This window comes from Thamnophis elegans, chromosome 11, assembly GCF_009769535.1.
Source record: "Thamnophis elegans isolate rThaEle1 chromosome 11, rThaEle1.pri, whole genome shotgun sequence".
NCBI classification, from domain to species: Eukaryota; Metazoa; Chordata; class Lepidosauria; order Squamata; family Colubridae; genus Thamnophis; species Thamnophis elegans.
The window spans coordinates 31,232,873-31,257,329 of record NC_045551.1 but is presented as its reverse complement, the minus strand read 5'-3'; the positions used below and the strand labels follow the sequence as shown (position 1 = coordinate 31,257,329).

The window sequence follows — 24,457 nt, the reverse complement described above, 5'->3', positions numbered from 1 at the left end:
AACTTAGATATCTGAGCTTATTAGTAAAAGGATGTTTCTCCTTGACTTCATGAGTACTATCTTTAAATTTTAAACATCAATAAGGAAAATGGAAAATACAACAGAAATAAACACGTCCCCATAGCAACTATAACAAGAGATATTGATGCTATGGAAGTTGCAGGTAGAGTATCTCCCCACAGGATATTATCTTAGTGGCTTCCTAAGCATAAGCTCTGTTCCTGTTTTTCTTGTTACAAAAAGATACTACATAAATTGTTTATTGATTACTGAATGAAAGGGGTAAACTAGTATCTGAAGAAGCACATTCTGTTTAGCATTGGATTTAACTCTGTCACCAGACAAATGAATTTATTGCATCACTCCACTCCTTTCAAGCCTTGCAAGCTAGTAGCAAAGGCCAAATCTTGTATGAGTAAATCCAGTAAGTATATCATGCACTGAATAAAAGATACACATATCAGGCTATTTGTCTGGTGTTATTAATCTGACTCTGTATGTAAAGCAAGGAACATTGTTTTATATCAGCAGGTATGTGACATTCATAGGACTCAGGAACTAAAGTCCTAACTGAGACATCACTCAGGAACTGAATGGAGACTGTCTGCCTGGAAACATATTCATCATGCTAGTTTACACCTGCAGTGGTTTGATCTAAATCAGGATCCCTCTTTGTTTATAATATATTTTATATCTCCTGCAGCAGGTAACTTATCCCTTCCATCGAATGCTGTTAAGAAGCCAGCTGAGATGGTCCTTTGCCCCATTAGTGTCATGATAAATCAAGACCTCACTACAGAGGTCTCACTACATCTTTCTTCTACACTGAGGACAAATTTCACTGTATTTCTATAATGCATTTCTTCCCAGGTAAGCACCAAACAAAAGAAAAAGTAGGGGAAATGGTGTGCAACAATAGCTAATAAAAGAACCCTATAAAAAAGTACAGTATTAATTCTACAATTGTTGTAAAAATTGCATGTTTTCCTACATGCTTTTAAAATACATAAGATTCTGCATTAACACACTATCATACTATACTATTCTAACAGACATACATACTATTAAACAGTGGTGGAATTCGAAAAAATTTACTACTGGTTCTGTGGGTGTGCCGTGGCTTGGTAGGCATGGCTTGGTGGGCATGGTTTGGTGAGCGTGACAGGGGAAGGATACTGTAAAATCCCCATTCCCTTCCCAGTTCAGGGCAAAGGTACTGCAAAATCTCCATTTCCACCCCACTCCAGGGCAAGGATATTGTAAAATTCCCATTCCCTCCCCACCCCACTAACCTGCTTTCCAGCTCCATTCTCCTGTGCAGGGCAACAGAAGACGACCCAGACCGAGCTGGGACTCGGGAAGCATCGAATAGATGGGGGCGGGGCCAGTCAGAGGTGGTATTTGCTGGTTCTCCGAACTACTCAAAATTTCCACTATCGGTTCACTAGAACTGGTCAGAACTGGCTGAATACCACCTCTGATACTATATCATGTTTTTGCATAATTAAGGTGACCAGATGTCCTGATTTTGGCGAGACAGTCATGATTTCTAACAATTTGTCCCATGTCCCGGGCCGTTTTTAAAAAGTCCCAATTTTCTGGCTTCATGTTGAAAGCCCAGTGGATTTGCTTAAGAAATCCTAACCGGGGCAAGACAAAAGACACTCTGTCTAACCTCTCTCTCTCTGTCTCAGTACTTTCATTGAAGATATTAAAACGTTAAAGCAAGAAAATGGAACCCCCCTCCCACCCCCATCCCTTTTACCTTCTTTTATAAGAAAAGATGACCCAGTACCATAGAGCTCCAGGAAATACTTTGCTAGAGAGGTAGCGAGTGTTCCTTCCTGGATTTTCCGGAGGTTGGAGGTCGGCTCGTGTGAGAAAAATGGTGAAATATTTTTCTTTGAAAAATATTTCCCTGGGACTAATTTCACCATTTTAGTTTGCTCAGTTCTTTGTATTACATCTACATCATTCTGGATTGACTTGGAGCGCCTGCCTGCTGGTAAGTGAGCTGGGTTTTTTTCTTTATTTTTTTAATGTATTTTAAAATAATATTTTATTTATTGTGCATAGGATTTTTTAAAATAGTTTTATTCTGTGTGGATTCATTTTTTAATTGTTTTAGACTATTTAAAAAAAGATTCTATCCAAAATAAATTGAAGTGAAACCATTTTGAAAAATTCTATGCACAATACTTTGAAATATATTGTGCATAGAATTTTTTAAAATAGTTTTACTTCAATTTATTCTGTGTGGAATAGTTTAAAATGTTTTATTTCAATTTATTCTGTGTGGATTATTTTTTTAAATTGTCTTAGACTATTTAAAAAAAGATTCTATCCAAAATACAAAATGCCAGCTGCAGTTATTCACTTAAGAACTGTGGCAAGAAAGGTGGTATAGTGACCAAAGTTACAATGGCATTGAAAAAAGTGACTGATGACCATTTTTCGCACTTAGCAACCATTTTCACACTTAGCGACCGTTGCAGCATCCTCATGGTCACACAATCAAAATTTTGATGTTTGGCAACAGTTACAATTTATATTTGTAAATTGTAGTTATGTTGAAATAAAAAAATATTACAATACTATTTTTGCGTTGTATGAAAATTTTGTTGCTCCGTATAAAATTTTTAATCAAACCCCCCCCCCCCCCCGGGTCAAAGGTGTCCCTCTTTATCAATCTGAAAATCTGGTCACCTTATGCATAATGTAACATTGAGCCAATATGAAGTAGTCAGCAAAGATTGCATGGACTAAAAATGTACAGGTTTAAACCTTTTACTTAGCCATGCAACTCATGGGATTGGGGGGAGCCTTAGCCCACATCTATTTCACTGCATGTTTGATAAGATAAAATGGCAGAAAGGGAATATTATGTACTGAATGGCCTAGAAATGAACATATTAATATTGCTCAACTTCCAGAATCATTCACTGTTAGTCATGTAAGGAAGAGTTGATGGGAGTTATATTTAGCAATAGTCAAAGATAGTCTTTTCTGCTGCCACTTTCTGAAACTTCTAGAAGAATCAACTCTCAAGAAATCATTCAAAAGGTGCTGTATGCACCTGAAACTAATACAATTAAACAAACAAAACCTGGTAAAGATAGAAAAAGCAAAAGCAAAATGGCTTTTGGGATATTCTGGTATTTGTGTGTCTCATTTTGATAGCATCAAATTATTTTTACACACTCATCACCCTGCTAATGAAATGAATAATAAACAAACACCATTATTACTATCATAACTGCAGCTTCATGCCTTAACTTAATCACCTGAACAATCACCCATAATTACAGAACTGGGTCCTGTAAACTTTTGATTTGACAATTTTAGCATTATTTTATTTGCATAAAGGGTTTTTTGTGTGTCATATGACTGTTTTGTTTAAATACAAAGCCAAGGAAGACAAAAAGATCCTTGAAAATAGAGGCAGAAAAAAAATAGCTCACAGAGCTGCTATAAAACCATGTGTTAGTTCTGAAACCTGCTGAGAGTCTGTCCCTTTGCAGCAATTGCCTGTTTTGGTTCCTCAGCTAAGCTTTTTCCCCCACAGTTCCTATTAATTGTAGGAAGGTATTAAATAAAACACATATGGATTCCTGAGCCAATGAACAAATCCATCAGAAGGAAAAGAATATATGTAGTTCCCTCTTGGGTTTCTTACCTGGGTTGCATAGTGAGAGGATTGAAATCTTTCCCCAAAGTAATACACTGGTCTGGCTCTTGTGCAATTCTTGGATAGGGTTGATGTGATGCTCCCTGACCAATCATGAACTCCTTCAAGAGCTTCAGTTTGCTGACATTGTAAGAAATTGGCTCTCTTGCTCCATCTCCAAGCAGATCCATGTGGTGGGTGTCCAATTCCATATCTATGTTTCTGGTGATTGCACCATCATCTTTATTGTCCAGGTACATAGTTCTGGTACCAGATGAATTGTGTTCTCTTCTCTAAAAAAAAAGGATATAGACTAAATTAAACACTCATTTTCATCTCTTCTCTGCTGATTCAATGTGTTTTGCCATTTGCCATAAAAGTATCAGTACAACTGCGGGTTTGGTCATTCTTGGGTTTTCTTGTGATTCAAAGTATTATTTTAATAATACTCCATTGGTAATATCTTTAGTTAATTTAATAAACTGCACAACAGGTATATATTAAGAACTGTTTTTATGTTTTTATGAATCATTGGAGCTTCCATTTTTATGTACTATATTTTTTTATGTAAACTGGTAAGCCATACACTTTATTTATTCCATTTCTCTTGCTATCCATCTCAGTCAAGCTTATAATTCAGGAAACATATTACAATTACAAATTTAAAAATCATTTTAAAGCATTAAAACCAGTAAAAAGCAGTAAAAACATTTTGCACAAGAGCAAAATATTTGGTCAGTTAGTAATATGGGCAGAAAACGGGGCCATTGGCACATGTGGTGCCCCAGGAACATAGCCAGGGTTTTAAGACCTTACACAAAACTAAGAGGGCTGGGAACATTCTAATCTCTGAAGGGAAGATGTCCATAACACAGGGGGCAGTGTGGAAAAAGACGGACTTCTACTACACCTAGTTGAATGGGTAGAGACTCTTGAAAAAAAGGCAATTCCTCAGGTACCCTAGTCCTAAGCCATGTAAGGCTCTATAAGTAATCACCAGCACCTTAAATTGTATCTTGAATTGTACACACCAGTAACCAGAGCAGGTCACACAGAAATGGTGTTATATGTGCCATATATCTGGTATCATTTACTACTTGTGCAACCACATACTGCACCAGTTGGAACTTTTGAATGGTCTTCAAGGGCAGCCTGATGTAGAGCATATTATAGTAGTCTAATCTGGAGGTTACAAGGGCATGAAATCCAGTCCAAATTGCAGTCATGAGTCTCTGGTCCTATTTCTGCCTCTCCTTTCTGATGCCCTTCCCATGTCCTCATTGTCCCCTTCATCTAAGGAGCAATCCAGACAGGCTTTACTATTTCTTGAAGCAATGTTATCAAGTGAGAAGAAAGAGGAGGAAAAGAACTCTAATCAAAACAATTACCTTTGAGTGAAAAGAAACTACAAACCACAGTGTGAGTTTGAAAAACATGGTCCAAGCCAGTTATATGCCTGACATAAACATGGAGAATTAAAAAAAAAAGACCAGCATCTCCATTCTCTGCCACTAGAAACACCTGAAAAAAATTCTATCTGCATGACATATAATTTATATATATATATATACACATACATACATACACACACACACACATATATATACATACATATACTTAATAACAATATGTGAAGAAATTGAACTGACTTGGGTTTCTGTTTAAAATAGTACAGTTCCTAGATGTACATGAGTTAACAATTGAACTGATCAATTCTTGAATTGATTCCCATTGCTAAATATTTGATTAACATCCACCTTACAAAGCAGCATTAGATATACCTTTAAGCAATGATCCACAGCAGAAATCACCATAAAAGGCATGAAATGCTATAAATATGGAATTTGTAATCTCTTTCACCTACATTATGGTATGAGGGGTAACAATGTGTATTTTTACAAACAAATAAGCATACACTGACCTCTTGTGGCAGGCATACATCACTTTTAAGCTGGTATTTCAGTAAAAGAAATGGGTAAATTGAATCTGTGCAAAGTGGGTCCAGTTAGAATATATATGATACAAAAATACCAATCCTTTGTATTTAACAGTGTTTACTTCTTGGAAGTAATAAACCAACATCTGTCCATGTTAAGAGCATGGTTTACTTATCCAGCATCATCGGTAGCTGTAGTATTCTCCTGGGAAGCATCAGTAGATGTTAGGTTCTTACACTAAGAAGTTTGCCATGTAAAGATCACTGGGAATTGCTATCCAGTGGACTTAAAGCAAAAGTGGGGAGGCATCTCTACTGCTCCATGTCACGTTGTGAGCAATTCTCGAATAAGCACATGAAAAAGAACAGACTTCCATATATTGCTATCAGTTTTTCAGGGTATGAGGAGTTGAACAGCTAGGAATTTGGAGAGGAAAAATCTCTTCTCATGAGGGAGGGAGGGAGGGAGGGAGGGAGAAAATCTGTTTAACAGAAGACACCAAAAATATTACATTCTTAGTGCATGCACAGAGTATATTCTTTTTAAATGAAAAGATTTGAAGATATCAGGATTGACTTCTGTCTGAGGGGCTAGAGTAAAACTGCCTGTTCCTTCCAATCAACTGACAGTGTAATCTTGATGATACGTAATCCAGTATGAGTCTACTCGGATGTGCAGGTAATATTAAATTCTTTAAAAGAGCAATGACTCAGAATTGGTCAGGTCCAAGGAGTTCTTTTTAGTACTTGAAAAGTTAAATGCTTGTCCAAATATATAGATCTTATAAGAAGTGTTGCAATCCACTTCCTTTAAAAAAAAAGTTATCTTCTTTTCTATCAAGTCTGAAAACTGAGTAAGTAAAGCAGTCTATTTCTGTATTCCATTTCCTTAAGTAACAATATGTAGCTGTCCTTAGGAAGTAAGAGAGAAATTAATCAATTTCATCCCCATAATGTTTCCTCTTCTCTCATTTTCATTAAATATTTGCAGTTTATCATATAACTATTTAGAGGACAGTCAACCATACTGCTTATGCATAGCTGTTGGTTGGCAATATTATCACTATTGCTAGTCCAGATGAGACTAATAAAATACAGGTAGTCCTTGACTTATGAAGACAACTGAACCCACAATTTATATTGTTACATGAAACATTTGTTAACTGAGTTTTACCCCATTTTACGACATTTTTGTCACAGTTGTTAAGTGAATCATTGCAGTTATTAAGTTAGTAAGATGGTTATTAAATGAAACTGGCTTCGCCATTGACTTTGCTGGTCAGAAGATCACAAAAGGTCATCATATGATCCCTAGATAAATACGAAACAATTGCCAAGCATCTGAATTTGATCATGTGTCCATGCAGATGCTGCAACGGTCATAAGTGTGAAAAATGGTCATAAATCACTTTTTCCGATGCCATTGTAACTTTGAACAGTCACTAAATGAATTGTTGTAACTCGAGGACTACTCGTAAAGCAATCCAGAGCAACTTATATGTATTATTTCTTTACATCCTGCCCTTATTATTTTACAAATAACTCAAGGTAGAGACATATCCAACACACTTTCCTCCTCCTATTTTCCCATAACAACAACTCTGTGAGGTGGGTTGAACTGAGAGCGTGTGACTGGCCTAAAGCCATCCAGATGGCTTTCATGGATAAGGAGGACTTGAACTCATGGTCTCCTGCGCTCTAGCCTGGTATCTTAGCCACTAGACCAAACTGGCTCTTATTATAGTCCCAACACATATGGGAGGCCATCAGTGGAGGCATACTAGGCCTTTCTTATACATTCCTCCAGTTCTTGGTTTGGCTGCTCCAATAGCCAAGGACTTTATACCCTCCTTCAACCTACTCACATAGTTCCTCCACTTGGTTCACCTACCACCAGATTATTTTGGATTAGTAGACCCATGTTCAGAAATATTCTAAGTGGCAGGTCACTTGTACAATGAAAGCATTATAAGGATTCTTCAGGTACCTCCATTCTACTTCAGAATCTGCCTGTCTACTGTACCTCTTCTCTGACTAAAAGAGAAAACAGACTGAACTCTGGTCAATTTCACCTAGGGTCTAATAATACCCAATTGGATATACTCAAAGGAATGTCACTTGTGCTTTTAAAAAAAAATTCAAAAGACCCACTTAGCCCAATATGTCCTAGCCTAATGCTCTTTTCCAAAAAGCAATAAGCTTGTGAATAAAAGGAGCCCAAGTATCATTGACATTTTGGAATGTGCAGTCAAGTATCACTCTGCTGAAAGCCAGATGTTCAGTCTCTCTCACAACTCAAGCCAAAATGCCCTTACAGGGCAAGGCCTAGTGGTTAGAATGGAGCAAAAGTGCCCACAGCTGCTTCAAGTGGCCAAAAGAAACTGGATAAAGCCCAATATCTATCTATCTATCTATCTATCTATCTATCTATCTATCTATCTATCTATCTATCTATCCATCTCCCTCCCTCCCTCCCTCTCCCTCCATCAACCCCAAAATCATAAAATGATTTTCATATAGCAAACTTATGCCAGGAAAAGGGGTAATGGCTACTTGGAACAGCTAAAGATGAAGTTAAGTTGCCTTGCAGCAGCTGAGAATGAAACAAAAGTGATCTCGTGAGGTACGTCCTTTAGCAAGAGGTTTTTATTAACTATAGTTAATAGGTCATAAGGATAAGCCATAGACTCCTATTCTCAGGTAAAATCATGTAAAGGATATTTGTTGAGGCTTTCTTTCTGCTTCTGCAACACCATTACATCTGTGTTCTTGTCAAATCCAATTGTACATAATACCATGTTCTGATTAAAATGTGATACAGGATCACATGGCAATACATAAGGTTCTATTAGGTGGTATGGTGGAATCGACGGCTGAAAGGTAGGTAGAGGAAGTTAAGAGTTAAGAAATAGTTCAGCCTGAACTCCATAAGTGGGAGGAAGCATATGAGATCAAACACTTGGGTCTATATCAGGCTTTCTCAGGGGAAAGCAGGAAGTCTTGCAAGATTCTTGTGAAGTGATGAATTAACAATAAAGGTTTGACCTAAGCCTCAAAGCTGTTCTGGTTGCTTGCTTGCTCCTGACAGGTGGGGAAGTAGGAAGAACTGGAAGCTATTTTAATTTGAGAATATACCATCATCACCTGTCATTAGCAGCTAAAACCATTGTAATTTTGGTACAGGTAAATAGCATATCAGGTTGCTTTTTTACTCACTCACAGAAATGACAAATCTAGATCATATTTCCAGGGAGGGAGGGAGGGAGGGAAGTGTTGTTAGTTAAAGATGCACACTTGTATATTCATAGAACCATCATCTTGTCTTGGGGGGGGGAAATCCATGATTTTGTTGACTGCTCATTATTTTTGTTCGACCTGCATCAAAGGGAAGTTATGGGGGAAATTCTAAAACATATTCCACAACTTACAGGGAAATTATAATCAACATGAAAGATTACAAATAGTTTGAAGGAACATATTAAAAAGGGAGAAATATTACAAGAAAATGGTTAGGGAACATACCATGTGCTGCATAAGTAATTCAATGTAGTACATTGTCCTGAAGGTGAAAAAGTATTATCCATCCCTATAGAGATTTGTCTTGTGTTATACAAAGGTCACTGCTGCAGGTAGGTTTAATCAACTGTAAAGACAGATTTTGCCTTGCAGTTGTTCAGCATGCTCATAAAATATATAAAAACTATATAGCAGAACTGGGGGAAAAACTCTAGGACATATTTCTACAATATAGGTTCTCCAAGTGGTTGACCTATAATATTCAACACCCCCATATTCCACGTATCTGTGGATGAGAAAATTTCAGGTCAGCCCATTTTTGGAATATGACTTTTGACCTTTTGGAAAGTACCAAAAGTTGGAAAAGACCAGCCTAGAGAGAGACTCCTATTTTAAACCATTTCCAATAATTTTCCCTATTGGTATTATCACCTGAAATAAAATAAAATGAAATGAAATAAAAGATGCATCAGTTTTAAAACATTGGTGGTTTACTTGTTAATTTTTTAATATATTTATTGTTCACAGCCATACATTCAGGCTTTGATTTATATTGAGGCCAAATCCTGACCCTTAAGTAAAAATGAAATCGTCCTTAGCTGTGGCATACTGAATTTCTGTCTGTTCGGTTATTATACAATATGTCCAGATATCAGTGATAGAAAGAAAGGCTTAGAGATCGAAGAGTATTATTATTAAAAAGATCCGAGACTTGGTCTCTCTTCTTTTAGAGATTAAGCACTTTAAAAGAATAAATTCAGCACTAGCTCCCCTTGCAACAATACAACACTGCAGTGATTCAAAAATCTATCTGAAGCTACCCGGCAGCTTTTCATGCTGAGAAGCAAGCATACTAAAATACATTTCAGGAGGGAGAATAAAAGTGTTATCGTACCTAGAGTGACATCTCTGAATTATTGTTATTCTGCAGCAACAATGTTGCTTAGGTGTCCCTTGAAAAACAGCAGGTGTTTCAATTCTTTGGTTCTGCACCAGCATTCTAAAGAAGTGCCCTCCCCCTCCAAATGCTTCAACTCTGATTAGCCTAATTTTCCTTTATGAAACAGATGTTGGCAACTTACTTTCTCAATCCAGATTTTTTTTCTCTTTAACCATCCTTTTCGCAAGCCATCTGAGTTTTAAGTGACTTATGTTGCTGCCATACTGTGTTTCTATTCTGAACCTTTCCAGGATGTGAAATTGGGTACAGAATGTTGGTGTGCATCTTGCTCTTTCTGACTTCATGTTTTCTCAACTTTGTCCTCTACTCCCTTGGTCCCCAACCCCCGGTCCGCGGACCGGTGCCGGGCCGCGGAGTACCTGGCACCGGGCCGCGCAGCGGCCGGGGGCCATGATCACTGCAGCTGGGCGCCGTGGCTCTCCTGCTGCGCCAGCCGCTCCTCTTCCAGCCGCTCGCCCAGCGCGCAAAGCTCCCGGCAGCGGCGCCACAGCTCCTCGAGGCGCCGGCGGCTCTCCTGCTGCACCAGCCGCTCCTCTTCCAGCCGCTCGCCAGCTTGCAAAGCTCCCGCAGCGGCGCCACAGCTCCTCGAGGCGCCGGCGGCTCTCCTGCTGGCGCAGCCGCTCCTCTTCCAGCCGCTCGCCCAGCGCGCAAAGCTCCCGGCAGCGGCGCCACAGCTCCTCGAGGCGCCGGCGGCTCTCCTGGTTCTGCGCGCGCAGCTTGCGCAGGTCCTGTTGGCCCAGGCAGCCCCCTTCCAGCTCCTGCAGCGCCCACAACTCGGCCTCGTATCGCTCCAGGCTCTGCGCGCAGCTCCAGCTCAGCACCAGCGCGTAGTCGGAGGCCAGCTGCCGCTTCTCGGAGCGCCCGGCTTGTGCGCTTCCTGCAGCCCTTCGTGCTCGCCAGGAGCTGCTCCAGCAGCGCCTCCAGAGCGGCGCAGTCGGCCCACAGCCCCTCCAGCTGCTGCTGCCGCCGGGCCAGCTCGGGCTCCAGGCGGCGGAGACGCAGCTCTCCAAGTTGCGCGCTCAGCCTCTCCAAGCTCTCCAACTCGTGGCGCAGCGCGTCCCGCTCCAGCTCGCCTTGAGGTGATCTCAAAAAATAAGCTAGGTTGGATATGACTGGGATAAGATTTCCAGATGTTGACTTGGCTCAAGTCCTTTTTCTTGCTGAATGAAAACTCCTGCATCATGGTTGTATGTAGGATGTATTTAGAAAAATTCTAAATAGTAGTAGGCTGGCTTGAATGCACTTACTAAGAAGGATTCACAGTGAATTCAATGAATAACATTTTTGGGTGATCATCAATCTGATGGGAGCTATATATCTATTGCAGCATTTACCTGCAATTTAAGGAAGTCCAGAAAGCAATTGCAATCTATTTGGCATATATTTACAAATACATATTGAAAATAATGCACATCTAACATTTTCTGATCATGGTGCTGTCATTGGTGTACTATCCTGGTAATTAAAATGGTGTTAAATTAAAAACATTTTTTTGGGGGGGAGGGCAAGCTGATGTTTTGCAACAATCAATGTGTCGTCGCGAACAACGCCCCCCCCACCCCTGTCGCACGCTCAGCGGGCCACGGTAAAATTATCACAGGCTGACTGTCCGCGGCGATAAAAAGGTTGGGGACCACTGCTCTACTCATTCAACTCACATATTCAGTGGAACAGGTGATCTGTACTCCTGTTTGTCTGGATACTTCTCCATATCTATAGCGCCATACCCTGTTCGATATATTTTCCATCCAGATTGTCTGTAGAGGTATAAAACAATTGCCCCAAGCATGAAATAATTACTGCATGCCTGTTGGGTCAAATTGCTGCTTACTTAACCTTCCACTACTTTCAGTTTTTGTGTTAGCAGATAATCAGATGCCCTAAAAGGGACTATAAAAGTCACAGTTATAACAATCTCTCACATCGGTGAGAGACAAGTTCTCTGAGGATGGGACTCCAGCACAAGTCCTACACATCAGAAGACTAAACCTCTGGTCCTAGTGACTTACCCAGATTGGATCCTGGTAACTGTCTTTTTCAAAGAAGCTCTGTTCCATTCTCCACTATGGTTTTTCTTTCTTCCCTCTCAAGTGGATCAGCATTTCTTGTTTCAAAGACCATACTCAAACCTTTGGCTGTTTTTAGAGGGAATTTAGAGGGATTTTTTTTTAATTTTCTAAAGGGATGCTTTTGATATTTCTGCAAACTCCTTGTTTTCTGTTAACTCCCGTTTCTGCAGACATGGATGTTGGCTACATAACAATTGATATTAAGGAATGAGTATTAGCTGACTGTATATACAGTAGCATAGGCTCCTTGCACTGTAACTCTTGGTGATTTGTATGGCAACATTCATGTAGTTTCTTGGTAGCAGTAATGTGAAAATGGTTTGCCATTGCTTTCCTCCAGGTGATTCCGGCCTGGTTTATAGCATGGACTTATCTTGGTTTCCCACCCAAAAAGGGGACCCTCTGTCAAAATTCACTACCTGTGCCCTTGCTGTGGCAAGCAAATGGCACAAGTTGGGTTAGTCTCCGCAATCTACACCCAAAATGCTACATAGCTTAGAAAATGCTAATGAATCAAGCCCTTGCGGTGGGCTCAATTCTTTCTTTTGAGTGATGGATAATAAAATATAAAAAACAGCTTTTTATAAGTCCAGCGTTGTCTCCAGACATACCGTTCTTTCCAGATCCAGGACATCTTGGGAGATTCCATGGAGAAGCATCGTCTGTTAAAATCACCCACTAGCGATCTACAGTCACCACTTCTCAGCCTTTTGGTAAGATCAAGTGTATAGCGCAGTAATATGGATGAGTTCCATTTTGTCTACCATGTTTATTTATTATATCTCTGCAGAGGATTTAGTCCCTACTCTTCAAGCAGGCAGATTCCTGTATGGCTTATAAATCAATAAAAAGCAGATTTTTTTTTTTCTTCTGGTTAAAAATGCATCCCAAATTTTTAAAAAAATCTGATGCCAGTCCTTAATGTTGCTCTGTATTAGCCAACCAAGAAACATGTCTCACCCCCAGATCTAAAAAAAATACTTATTTATTTTCTATTTCTATTGTATTTAATCCTAGGAGTAGGATTTGTAGGTTCACTGACTGGGCAGATCCTTAGCTAAGGACTCGCCTGAACCCCGTACAAACCCGCAGCAGCCCACCTTTGTTTCTCATGTCACTCATGGCTTAGTTTACTTCTTAATTGGGCTCTTGTACATTCTTGAAGCACCTGTATAACATTTTACACTGAGACATGCAATGATTGCTGGTTGTGGTTGGTAACTAAAAGCCCTTCATGGTTTGAGGCTGGATATCTGCAGGGACCATTTTCTCCCCTTAAAGCTGCCCAACTAAGACCTTATTAACACTGAGCAGTGGCCATGGGTAAAGAAAGCCAGAAGATGGCCAGTTTAATCAGCTGGAAGAGACTTCCAAGATAATAAAATCCATCCAGAGAGTCTGAATTAAAACAAACTGTAAAGGAAAGTCTGATCTGGAGTTTTGAGAGTAGACACTACATTTGCCCTCATCCCCATGTCTTTCAGCTGACTGGCTTGAGGCTTATGTAAAATTGGCAGTGGTTTAATGAGACCTTCAGATCATTTTGAATAACAGCTGGATGCTCAAAAGCTGCTTCATAGAAAGGTTAAGACAGCTGACTTGGGTTCACGTATCCTCTCAGATATTCTTTCTGCTAGTGCTGCATACTTCTAAAAACGGCAGGCTGATCACATGCAGAGTCATCCCAAAAGAGTCAGCCTTGCCAACGTTTCAGAGGAAACCTAATCCTTTGTCTTCACATTTACTTTAGAATTTTTCCTTCCCATATTTAACTTTCTTCTGTTAATTTGCCACAGAAAATGATTTGCATCAGGAAATTGTATAGGCAATGTTGAAACAAACACTAGTTCCCAACCATGACATTGTAAAGATAACCGGCTTGGATGAAATAATTTTTTTAAAAAAATGCAAGAGAATAGCTTTCTCAATTATGCTAATGAATCGTTTAGGTTGCTTCAAATTAGAAAGCAAAACTATGCACTACGAAGCTTGAAGCAAAGCTAATCAAATCTTCAATGCATTGTTTAAAACTTCAATGATTTTAGATTACAAAGATGGTAAAGCCCACTTTGGGTGGTTATCATTTAAAAATGCCACTAAATGTATTACAGGAACAAAACAAGTGGAAGAACTATTAACATTCATAGAGGGGTGGGAAAACAATGCTAATGTTCACAAGCATTCTAATTTGAAATTTGTTCCAAGCCAAAAAAAAAGCCTTTTTACTTTCAAATAAATGTCTTTGTAATTGATGTGAAAAAGTCACTTTGCTCATAATTTAAATGGATATGAAGAGTGTGAACAGGAAGTATGAAGGGTAAACATGGCATGAAGGACTAAAATGGGAAGAATGCCTGCTAAAGGTACTTGTTTAAAAAAAACGTGTATTTGTCTCATGCGGCCCATTAAAACCACCTCATTAAACTGTATGAAGCAGATGCTTGAGGCAGAAGTTTTCAGGAGCATTGTGAAAGGGCAGCAAACTGGTTCTTTCTTAAATTGTTATTGTGTTTTTATTGTCTGGGATGGAGAAAGCTGTATGTGGAATAATATGTCCCATGTGCCAAAATAACTTAACCAATGTTGTGCCTTTGATTGGCACAGGTTGTCCAGATTCAGGTGTTAGGTTGTTGGTATTTTTTCATACCTTGCTAACTGAGATACCAGGGGATGAATTAGAATTTTACACCATCTAGCACTGAACCCTGACCTATAACCTTAGAAGAATCTCTAAGATACCTGGTTGACATTACAGTATCTGTATTTTTACCTTCTGGAACAATTTTGCAGCTTGGAGTAGAAAACCCTTTAAAACAATATCAAATAATATAGCAATCCAGGCCACAAATGTAATTAATTTTTAAGTTTTTTTTTCTTGCAAAGCTAAAAGGGCAAACATAAACATTACACTTTCCAAAAGCTATGGCAAGTGAAAAGTCAAAATCACACACATATTTGATTGACCCAACAAGTTGGCAATAGTCTTCTTTTGCTGTTACTGAAAAATATGAATAAGTACAAGTCAAGGGTAAGGTGAAATTATATGCTCTGAAACATTAATTTAATTGCCATTGTTCTCTAATGCAAATCTATAATTGTAAGTGAAATTGATCATGCAGTCCTATCTACCTGCCAAATTAAAATAATACCCTGAATATATTTTGTATTTGTTGAAGTCAAATCTAGATCATAATGGTGTCATGATAAATGTTAATGTTAAGCAAAACTTAATTTAACTGATGATGAAGGAAAGAAGTCTGTGTTTATGGTATTTCCTCCAAATATTTAAAAAGGCTCAACCCTCAACAGATGTAGTCTTAGACTATCACATTTATTTTTGGATATTCTATTTCTAGTTTACTTTTATTCTAATCTACAGCCCAATATTCTCTATAAATCTTCTGTTTAACTCCTTAACTAGCCCAATCCTACTTAATTTATGAGCTCAGATAAGGTAGAACAGATGATGACACATTTTCATTTAATAAAAACCCCAATAATATTAAATTGGCAGCATACAGCAAATATTCCATAGATGTCAGCATAAGTTTTTACATAAATTGAAGCAAATGTCTGTCCTTAATTTATTAAAGTTGTGACATGGTCACAAGGTTCCAGTTGAATTAATTAATCAATTACATGAAATATCTCTACTTAGAAAGCATTTAAAGCACTAGTTAATTAAGCACTCTCAGCATCTAACCAAATTACCCTCATTGCTATCATCAAAAAATTCAAAGGGAAGAAGAAACATTTGCATTTGGATTTTTATCCCCTTGGCACTTGGCAAAGGCTTCCTAATAAGGGAAAAGTGATTATTAGAAAAGGATTTGTGTGCATGCAATTAATCAATTTGGATATATCCTTACTGGGATGTTTTAGTGATAGTTGTGAAGATTATGTGTGCAGATTGCCTGCTTATAGGCTAAAATGTCTATGATTCACCACTAATAACATTTATGTTGTTTTTCTGTAATTGTGGACCATCAACTACAGGAATAACTAACCCTAACCCTCACTGACCTTGGCAGACCTTTAAAAAAAAGTTAGAATCTGATCCAGCAAGCATATGGATAATAGGTGCAATGTCCTGGAAAAAGATCCAGCAACTATCTGGGTAATAAGCTCAACTATCCTGGAAGAAGGGAAACTACTTCTATTTTGTTGCCTAAAACTATGTGGATGTTGTCCACAAAGTCCCCAAGATTCAAACCAGACTCAAGTGATCCCATCTTACATTTGATTCAAACCCTTAAAGCAAAACTCTCCATTTTTCCCCATTGGTTAACTGTGCCTTTGGAAGACACACGAGGAGTAATAAGCTTCAAAATAAAAATAGTCTTGGAGGCTGACATTATGGTTTGTAACAAGCTAGCATTCTCTGATATTTTTTCTGTAATTTGTAAAAAGCAGTTAAAATTTAAACACCAAGATGGGCAGCAATTCTGGCACGCTTACAAAGGAAACTGTTTGTGAGCACCACCCTAGAAACTCCACTGAGTAAATAGAAAGGAAATGAAACACGTCACCCAAATTCATCTATTCCCAAACTATTTGGGCCTTTGTTGAGTGTGCATGTATCACATGCAGAAAAACTTCTGTGGCTCTTAAGCATATTAACTAAATAGCATTTTAAAAGTGGAAATTAGTTGTAGTTAAATCAAGAAGGAAATTCTAAGTAAAGGAAGGAAGTGAGACCACTTGGCTACAAACCATTGCACTTGCAGAAAATGGAATATTGATGTGTGAATATTAAAGTATTTAACAATATCCTATATTATCTAGTGTTGAGAAAGATTCTTGGATAAAATATAACATCTAAACTGCAAAAGATCTCCAGTAACATGTTGAGTGCCATCCAAATGGAGGGAGCCTATCATCCAACTCTATATTGTCAAACACTTTATATTGCATTTCCATATAATTTTCTTGCAAATGAAAGAATGGCTGACCATTTCCTTCCCTACATAGTATTAAATCGGGGTGTCAAACTGAAGGCCTGTGGTTGGGATCTTGCCCATGTGGTGCTTAGATCTGCCCCCCGAGACTGCCCTGAAAACACTGAAGGCTGGGCCCGCAGTACCTCTGCTAATGAAAATAGGCTCCTGAGCTCCATTTTTGGTGTGCTGCCCTCACGAGTTCCATTTTCACTGGCAGAGGGTTGCAGGAAGCTGTTGCAGCTGAAAATGGAGCTCGGGAGCCTATTTTGGGGGGCAGAGTGCTCGGGCTACCACAGGCGCCAACACAAGTGATGTTGAGCTGGCCACCCCCACCCAGGCTATGCACCCCTCCCCACCACAGGTCAAACATAACCCTAATGTGGCCCTCAGTGAAATCGAGTTTGACACCCTGGTATTAAATGATCTATTTCATGTTATCATTGAAGAGATCATGCAGCATCTTCATATATCACTACCTTCATATATTACTACCTGCTTGATGCCTATTTGATTTAGCTAGGCAGTAGGGAGGAACTTTACACTTTGGGTGCCCCTTCTGGAATTATATCCTCTTGATTTACATTCCTGGCAATCTTTACTAATCTCTCCAACACCACCACACTGTCCCTTCCCCACCTGTGCCATGATGAGTTGGCCTACCAAGATTTGAGGGGAAGTAGAGTAATTAAGAAATAGCAATGCAATGTTTGTGACCCTTCAACTAATATCTGTTAAATATCATGCCTAATTCACTTATTTGGCCACACATTTTATATTCCAATCAGTGTTAAAAATTGTGTAACATTCCTGAAAATTGTTGCAGTTTTTCTTCATCAATGGTTGCAATGTGAAACAGATATTTTTAATCATCAGGATTAACACTAACTGCTTTCTGCTTTTAAAAAGGATTTAACAATAGCTTCTAATTGGTGGCTATGAGTTAATCCCTTAAATCTCGAAAGAGCTGCTAAAGCATTCCATTTAGAAAATATTTCTCAGGCTCCTCTTTCTATATATTACATACACACTCCATGATCACAAACATCTTACTAAACCAAACTTCTCTAATCAACTATCTTTCAAAAGAGTGCAGCTACAAGAATTCCCAATGGCTATGCTTGGTCAGGCTATGCTAGATGGGAAATCTGGAAACTATATTCTCAACATATATACAGGGCAAGATGTACAAGTTAGGGAAAATTCTAATAAGCAATAATTAGATCCATTTCTATTCTGCATTACTTTTACATATGCTGATTCATAAACATACAGTATAACCAGTCACATCTCCTGCAATAACAAGCTGCACATTTTTAAAATCTACATAAAATGTAGTTTATTTTTATTTATATAATAATTTTATTAAAAGTAACATAGATAAAACTAATACAAGCTACAAAAGATAAAAAAGAAAAATGCAGAGAAAAAAGAAACTTTGCCTCTACCATGTATAGTAAATATCAGTTTATCTCTCTCTTAAAATACAATCAATCATCCTTTCATCCCACATAACATCCATTCTCTATAAAACAAGTCTTTAAAATTTCATCATTCAATCTTAATTGACAAAGATTCCATTAAGATTCAGAAGTGATCACCTAACTATTGCAAATCTAACAAACCCACTTTGAATCCTTCCTTTTATATTTATCATTTATTTTTCATTTTCTATTTAAACAAATTTTCCCTATCTCAACAATTAAAATGCAATTCAATTGAATTTTTATTACAGTCAAGGACCAGCATTAAAACTTTTAAAACATTGTCCTGATCTATTAAACATTGCCAGAAATAGCAATCCATTTATTTTAGCCTTAATCAAATAAATCAATTCTGTATTCTTTCTCCTTTCTCAGAGCAATCTTTAGCCTCCTCAAATATTTTTATTTTATTTTTATTTATTTTAGATCTATTTTTGCTGAATATTTAATATTCAAAACATGTAAAATTTTATATATTCACCAATTGTGTTTAATTTCAGTATTTGTGCAGTCATATGGAGCAGATGACAGTATGAATGTGCAAGAACAATAGTCAGTCTTCAAACTTATTATTTTAGAGAAATAAATAGAATATACTTCAGTACCAGCAAAAAGCTTTTGTTTCTCTTCTAAGCTCCATTGTCACAAACTCTGACAATTTGTACAGTTGCCTGAATTTTAACAACTCATTAACACTTCAGGTGAAAAGCATTTGTCACCAGGATAAGTAATATTCAGAGTAATTCAACTATTTTGAAATTCAAACAAAAAGTAGAACTGTTATAGGATGCTTACAGTTCCATATAAGTTATTCAGTTGTCTTATTTTCTTATCCATCTTATTCATCAATAGCCCTCAATCATTCTATTGAAATTCTATTGAAATATGGGTTCTATTAAATTAAATTACAAACAAACTAAGATAAAACAAACTAAAATAAAACATAAAGGCATATTAAAACATAAACTACCACATTAACATTTAAAATATTCCACAATTTCTAGAGAATTTAAACCAAAATAAAGGGTGGATTTGTGAGTTACCCTCTAAATCCCACTGTTTGAAAAGCTCATTCATCTTCACAAAATTTTCATTACTGTTGAAGACAATATGTCTCTTAATTGGATCTGAATGTTTCATAAATTGGATTAAAAAGAGTTTGTTATGCATGCATTGTATGCATCTTCTCTGTAACTTTTTCCATTAATGCTATTTTAAATTATTTAGAATACCAAAGATCTAAACATCAGAAGATTAGTTTCGTCGTGGGAGTATAGATATGATCCAGCAAATGATAACTCTGTACATGATATCCAAAGATTTCATTGACCACGGAAGATACAGCTATTGGAATATTTTAATTATTACTTTTGTCAGTATAACCATTTCAGACGCATTCATAAAAATGATATAAATTTCAAAGCTAAAATAGAAGTCAGATTTGCTCATCACATTAGAAAGATTAATCAGCTTACCAAAGCCGGGGTTCTGTTTTTACCTCTGGTTTGTATATATACATGGACATATATGGGTTGCCCCTTAACACTTTATGCATCTGTTGAAGTAGATGTAGCCCATGCAAGATCATGCTATAATAAATGTGCTGTTATTTATGATGTCATAAGGTATTTAGTTTTCTGTAACAACAGACAAAAAATATTACTTCTGGGAGCTGACTTAAACATATTTACTGTTCAAAATAATCCTATTTGGTTATCTTAGATGATATGAAGAAAGAATGTAATGTCTGAATTTTATCACATTGGTTCCAGTACCAATTTGGAAAAGCAATTAATTTCTTAAATATGAATCACTACAGGGTAATTATTTATTTCTACCATTTGGCAATGTCATTTTGCAGAAGTTGCCTATATACCATTTATTTATTTCAAGTGAAATTTGGTTTTATTTCAAATTTCACTTGAAATAAATAAATGGTATTCCAATAACCTAAGAGAAATTAGGATAAATTGTGTCCTTGGGTACTGGATTCAAATGTTTTAAACGTACACTTTCAAAAATGTGTCACTTAGATAAGAATATTTTACCTGGTCTTGTAGATTTCTTGATCCCTTCTTCAAGTCCACAAAAGGAAAAAGATACAAACGGAACCTGTCTCCTGCAGCACCTCTGTAAACTCTAAGCTGCTATCATTTTCCTGAAGAGAGACTTCAGGAATCTAAATGTATAAATCCCAGAGAAGATGAGTTCCGTATCTACAGATCTACAAGTGTCCATTACATTCTTGACAAACCCAACTGAAGCAAAAATTATTAGGTCAATCATCATGTGATACTACCAACTTGGATGCTGGTGCTCATTTAACAGCCACTAGCAATGTTCTGACTTCACAAAGCCCTTTCTAATCATCCTGAGGTTCAAGTGGAGGGGAGGAGGGAGGTGGAAGGAGGGAGGAAATGGATCACATACACACACACAGACACCCTTATATTATGAAGTGTCCGGTTTACAAATTGAGAAACTGTGTTTAAAGTATTATAAAGTATTTATACTTTATTCACTACCAGCTTATAAAGGAAGTTGCTTTCAACCTTTATTCATAGAACAGAAAAGCAAGTACATGAATATCAAACTTTTTGTATTCACATTGTTCTTCGTTTTGTAAATGATCGATGCACACATTTAAATAACCCAGACTAAGAAGGTGCTTTTTCAAAGAGGAAAATTGTGTTTGTTGGATCTTGAATGAAATTAATAACTGTTTCAAACTAGGTCTGAGACTCATGGCAAGGAAATTCCAAATCTAGGGGTTGGGAGAAGTTCCAGGTCAAAATCTCAGTGTCTTAAAACTCAGTTGCTGGAACTGAGCACTGCATCTGAAGCCTGAAGTTCAACGCTGTTGCCCTGCTGTATTTCATGCAAATGAAGTTCCCACAAGAAAGAAAATTAGCCTATTACGGATTAGCCTACAAGCTTTTACACGAGTTTTAATCTTGCTTGGGGGGGGGTTAGATTGTTGGGGGAGTACTTTTGGTTGCATAGTGTGTTGTCAAAAAAAATAATGTATCTGGATTATGGTTCAATATATTTTATGAATTAAGAAAATGGGTTAAACAGCCCAAATAAAATTCAATGCAAACCCAGCCTACAATATGGAGCCACTGTAAGAATAAAAGTGCTTGGGGGATAGTTCATCTTTTGAAAAAGGATGTTGGACATTAAAGCTTTGATGGTCTTACTATCATTTTTGTGTCCCTACAATTTGCTCATATCTAGTTAATTACTAGTCCTGTGGGAATTCAGCCTTGACCTACAGAGACTCTATTGTAACTCAAATCCTGCTTTCCTAGAACGCTGACTGGGTATTTAGGAGTTTATTTCTTTAATCCAATTGTATGAAGCCTGAAAAACTATCACATTTTGAAGCAGTTTATAAATTGACTGCATTTAATGATCTGATTTATTATTCTGCCTTTTATTCAGGAGGGCTTTTACATAACATACAATGTGTTTTCTCCTCCTAGTTTTCCCCACAGCAATGTGACATAGGTTGAGCTGAGAAAACAATAGTTACACAGTCATTCAGGGACCTTCCATGATTGAAACTGGGTCTCTCCCACTCCTAGTCCAATATTTTAACCACTGTATCATTCTGAATTCACAACTATTCACAACTGATAATCTTCTCCAGCACTCCAACATGAGGTTGGAGAAGATTCTGCTATTTGTATACAATCCTGTACAGAAGAACAACAGAAGAATTGGAGATCTAGGTAGCAGTACTTTCAGCTATGAGTTGGAAATTGCTTTGGGCTGGATTGATAAAGCTGGGGGTTGTTTGAATTACTGAAGGGTAATAACTATCAGAAAGAAAGATTGGGATTTTGCAAATTAGTTCCTGGCCTCTCACTCAGAAGGTTATATCTTATGACAGACATGTGGAGGTGAAGCGAGTGAATACAAAATAATTTGTCTGCATTCCTGGCAGACTTTGAGTTCAGTGCAATGAAACAGAAGGGATAAAGTGGAGGAGAGGAAGGAGGGAAAAACAGCTCTGGGCTTTTTTTTCATATTTGAATGTTTCCAGTAACTTCAAGAAAACAATTCTTACAATAGTTACTCTATATCAGTAGGACAACCATTCAAGTTACAACTCAGTGAATGAAATTTAAACTGAAGTTAGCATTGTTTTTTCTTTTCTATGATATGGAATTTATGAAGATCTTGGGTTTAATCCCAAGCATTGATTGCTCTTTTGTTTAAAAAAAGGAAATTTGGAAGACAACAAAATATACCCTTTTAAAGTATGTAAGAGTTGTATATAACAACAACAGACTAAATTGGAGTACAGCAATAAGTGTCCAGTGACAGTATAAGACTTATTCAAGTTATGGAATTAATTTATGATGTCATAATTCAGTAAAAAATATTATAAGAAAGCATTAAAAATGATGATAGGCAGACTATGAATGGCAGTTCCTTCAGGAGTCACATTAACTATTGATAGTAAGAACTCAAACATGTGTGAAGAACTCTCCCTGATCTATACCGGCAACAAAGCATGAGTGCAAAATGCTTCAGAATGAACACAAATGGGAGAAATTCATATTTAGGCAAACCTCCACCCTAACTATTTTTGCATAAAAGCCTACAATTCAAGGAAGCTGCTATATATAAACAGTTAACAACCTCATTTCCCCATGTCAGAGCACTGATGATATTGCCTACAAAGCTCAGAGAGTACTAAGAGCTCAACAAGAACAGTGGTGGGTATAAACCTACGGCAATTGATTTTAGCAGGACTCAGTTTTGAATACAGGACTGCCTTGTAAATTAGTTTTTACGTTCCCTTTTAAATCAATGTGACTTAAGTAATAATTTGATTAAACCTGGTATTGTCTAATTCAACATCAATCTCAAAGCTATACATAGTATTAATGCCTTTGGTTCATTAAACACACTCATCATCTCTTAAATATCAGCTCCTCTCAAGCTGATAAACTACTCCAGCAGATACTTTTATGGGCATCAGCTGTATCATTCACCAGCTACATCAGATAATGTGAGAAAACATTGATCTGGAAGGAGGTAGAATGAGGATTATTCTACATAATACCAAGGATTCTTGGAGGCAGGTGACATATGAATGCTGGCAATTATCACTAAAGCAAGGGGATGCAGTGTTAGAACCAGCTTCATTCAAAGCAAGCTTTATCTACCCCAACCCTTGAATCCTCAAAATATTCTTAATTCATAGACTATACCTACTTTTAAGTGATTGGACAATACATGGAAAATACATGCCTTTGAATTCTTCTTTACAATGATGTTAAAAGCAAAGATACTATTTCTTTTAAGAAAGTTCTTAGATGAACAGTGCCTGCCCTTTGGAACATCTTGCCCTCCCTCCCTCCCCCAGTGAGGTCAGCTCCAATCTTCCTGACCTTTAGTAAGATCCTAAAGACCTGGGTCTGCCACTTAGTTTGGAGCTCCAATGGAGATGGTTGATAGATTAATAATGGATCCCACTCCCCCCATCCTACTCCTACCTCCCCATCTTTTAATTGGGCCTCAGTATTTAGCTTTGTGTAGTGTGTATGTATGTGTGTGTGTGTGTGTGTGTGTATGTATGTGTGTGTGTGTATGTATGTATATGTGTATATATATATATGTGTGTGTGTGTGTGTTTGTGTGTGTGTGTATATACATACACACACACACACATACATACATACATACATACATACATACATACATACATACAATATATGATTGAATATGATTGTCACACAGCTGATCGTCGGAACTACCTGTTTGGGTGAACCGGTCTCAACCAGTACCATTTCACACCTGCATCAGACCCTTAGGAGCTTGCTGGCGTTGAGTAGCAGTTAAAGACAATGATTACAGATTGGGAGATTTCATT

The 24,457-nt window shown here is 37.5% G+C and overlaps 1 protein-coding gene across 1 annotated transcript in view; it reads right to left on the bottom strand.

Annotated features, from left to right (window-relative positions):
• OCA2 (OCA2 melanosomal transmembrane protein) overlaps positions 1–3,927 on the bottom strand; it is a 196,672-nt gene extending 192,745 nt beyond the window's left edge. Inside the window, 1 exon segment of the mRNA XM_032226226.1 lies at positions 3,677–3,927. Within this exon segment, the coding sequence (XP_032082117.1) occupies positions 3,677–3,927 (251 nt within the window).
• Positions 3,928–24,457: the final 20,530 nt, after the last annotated feature.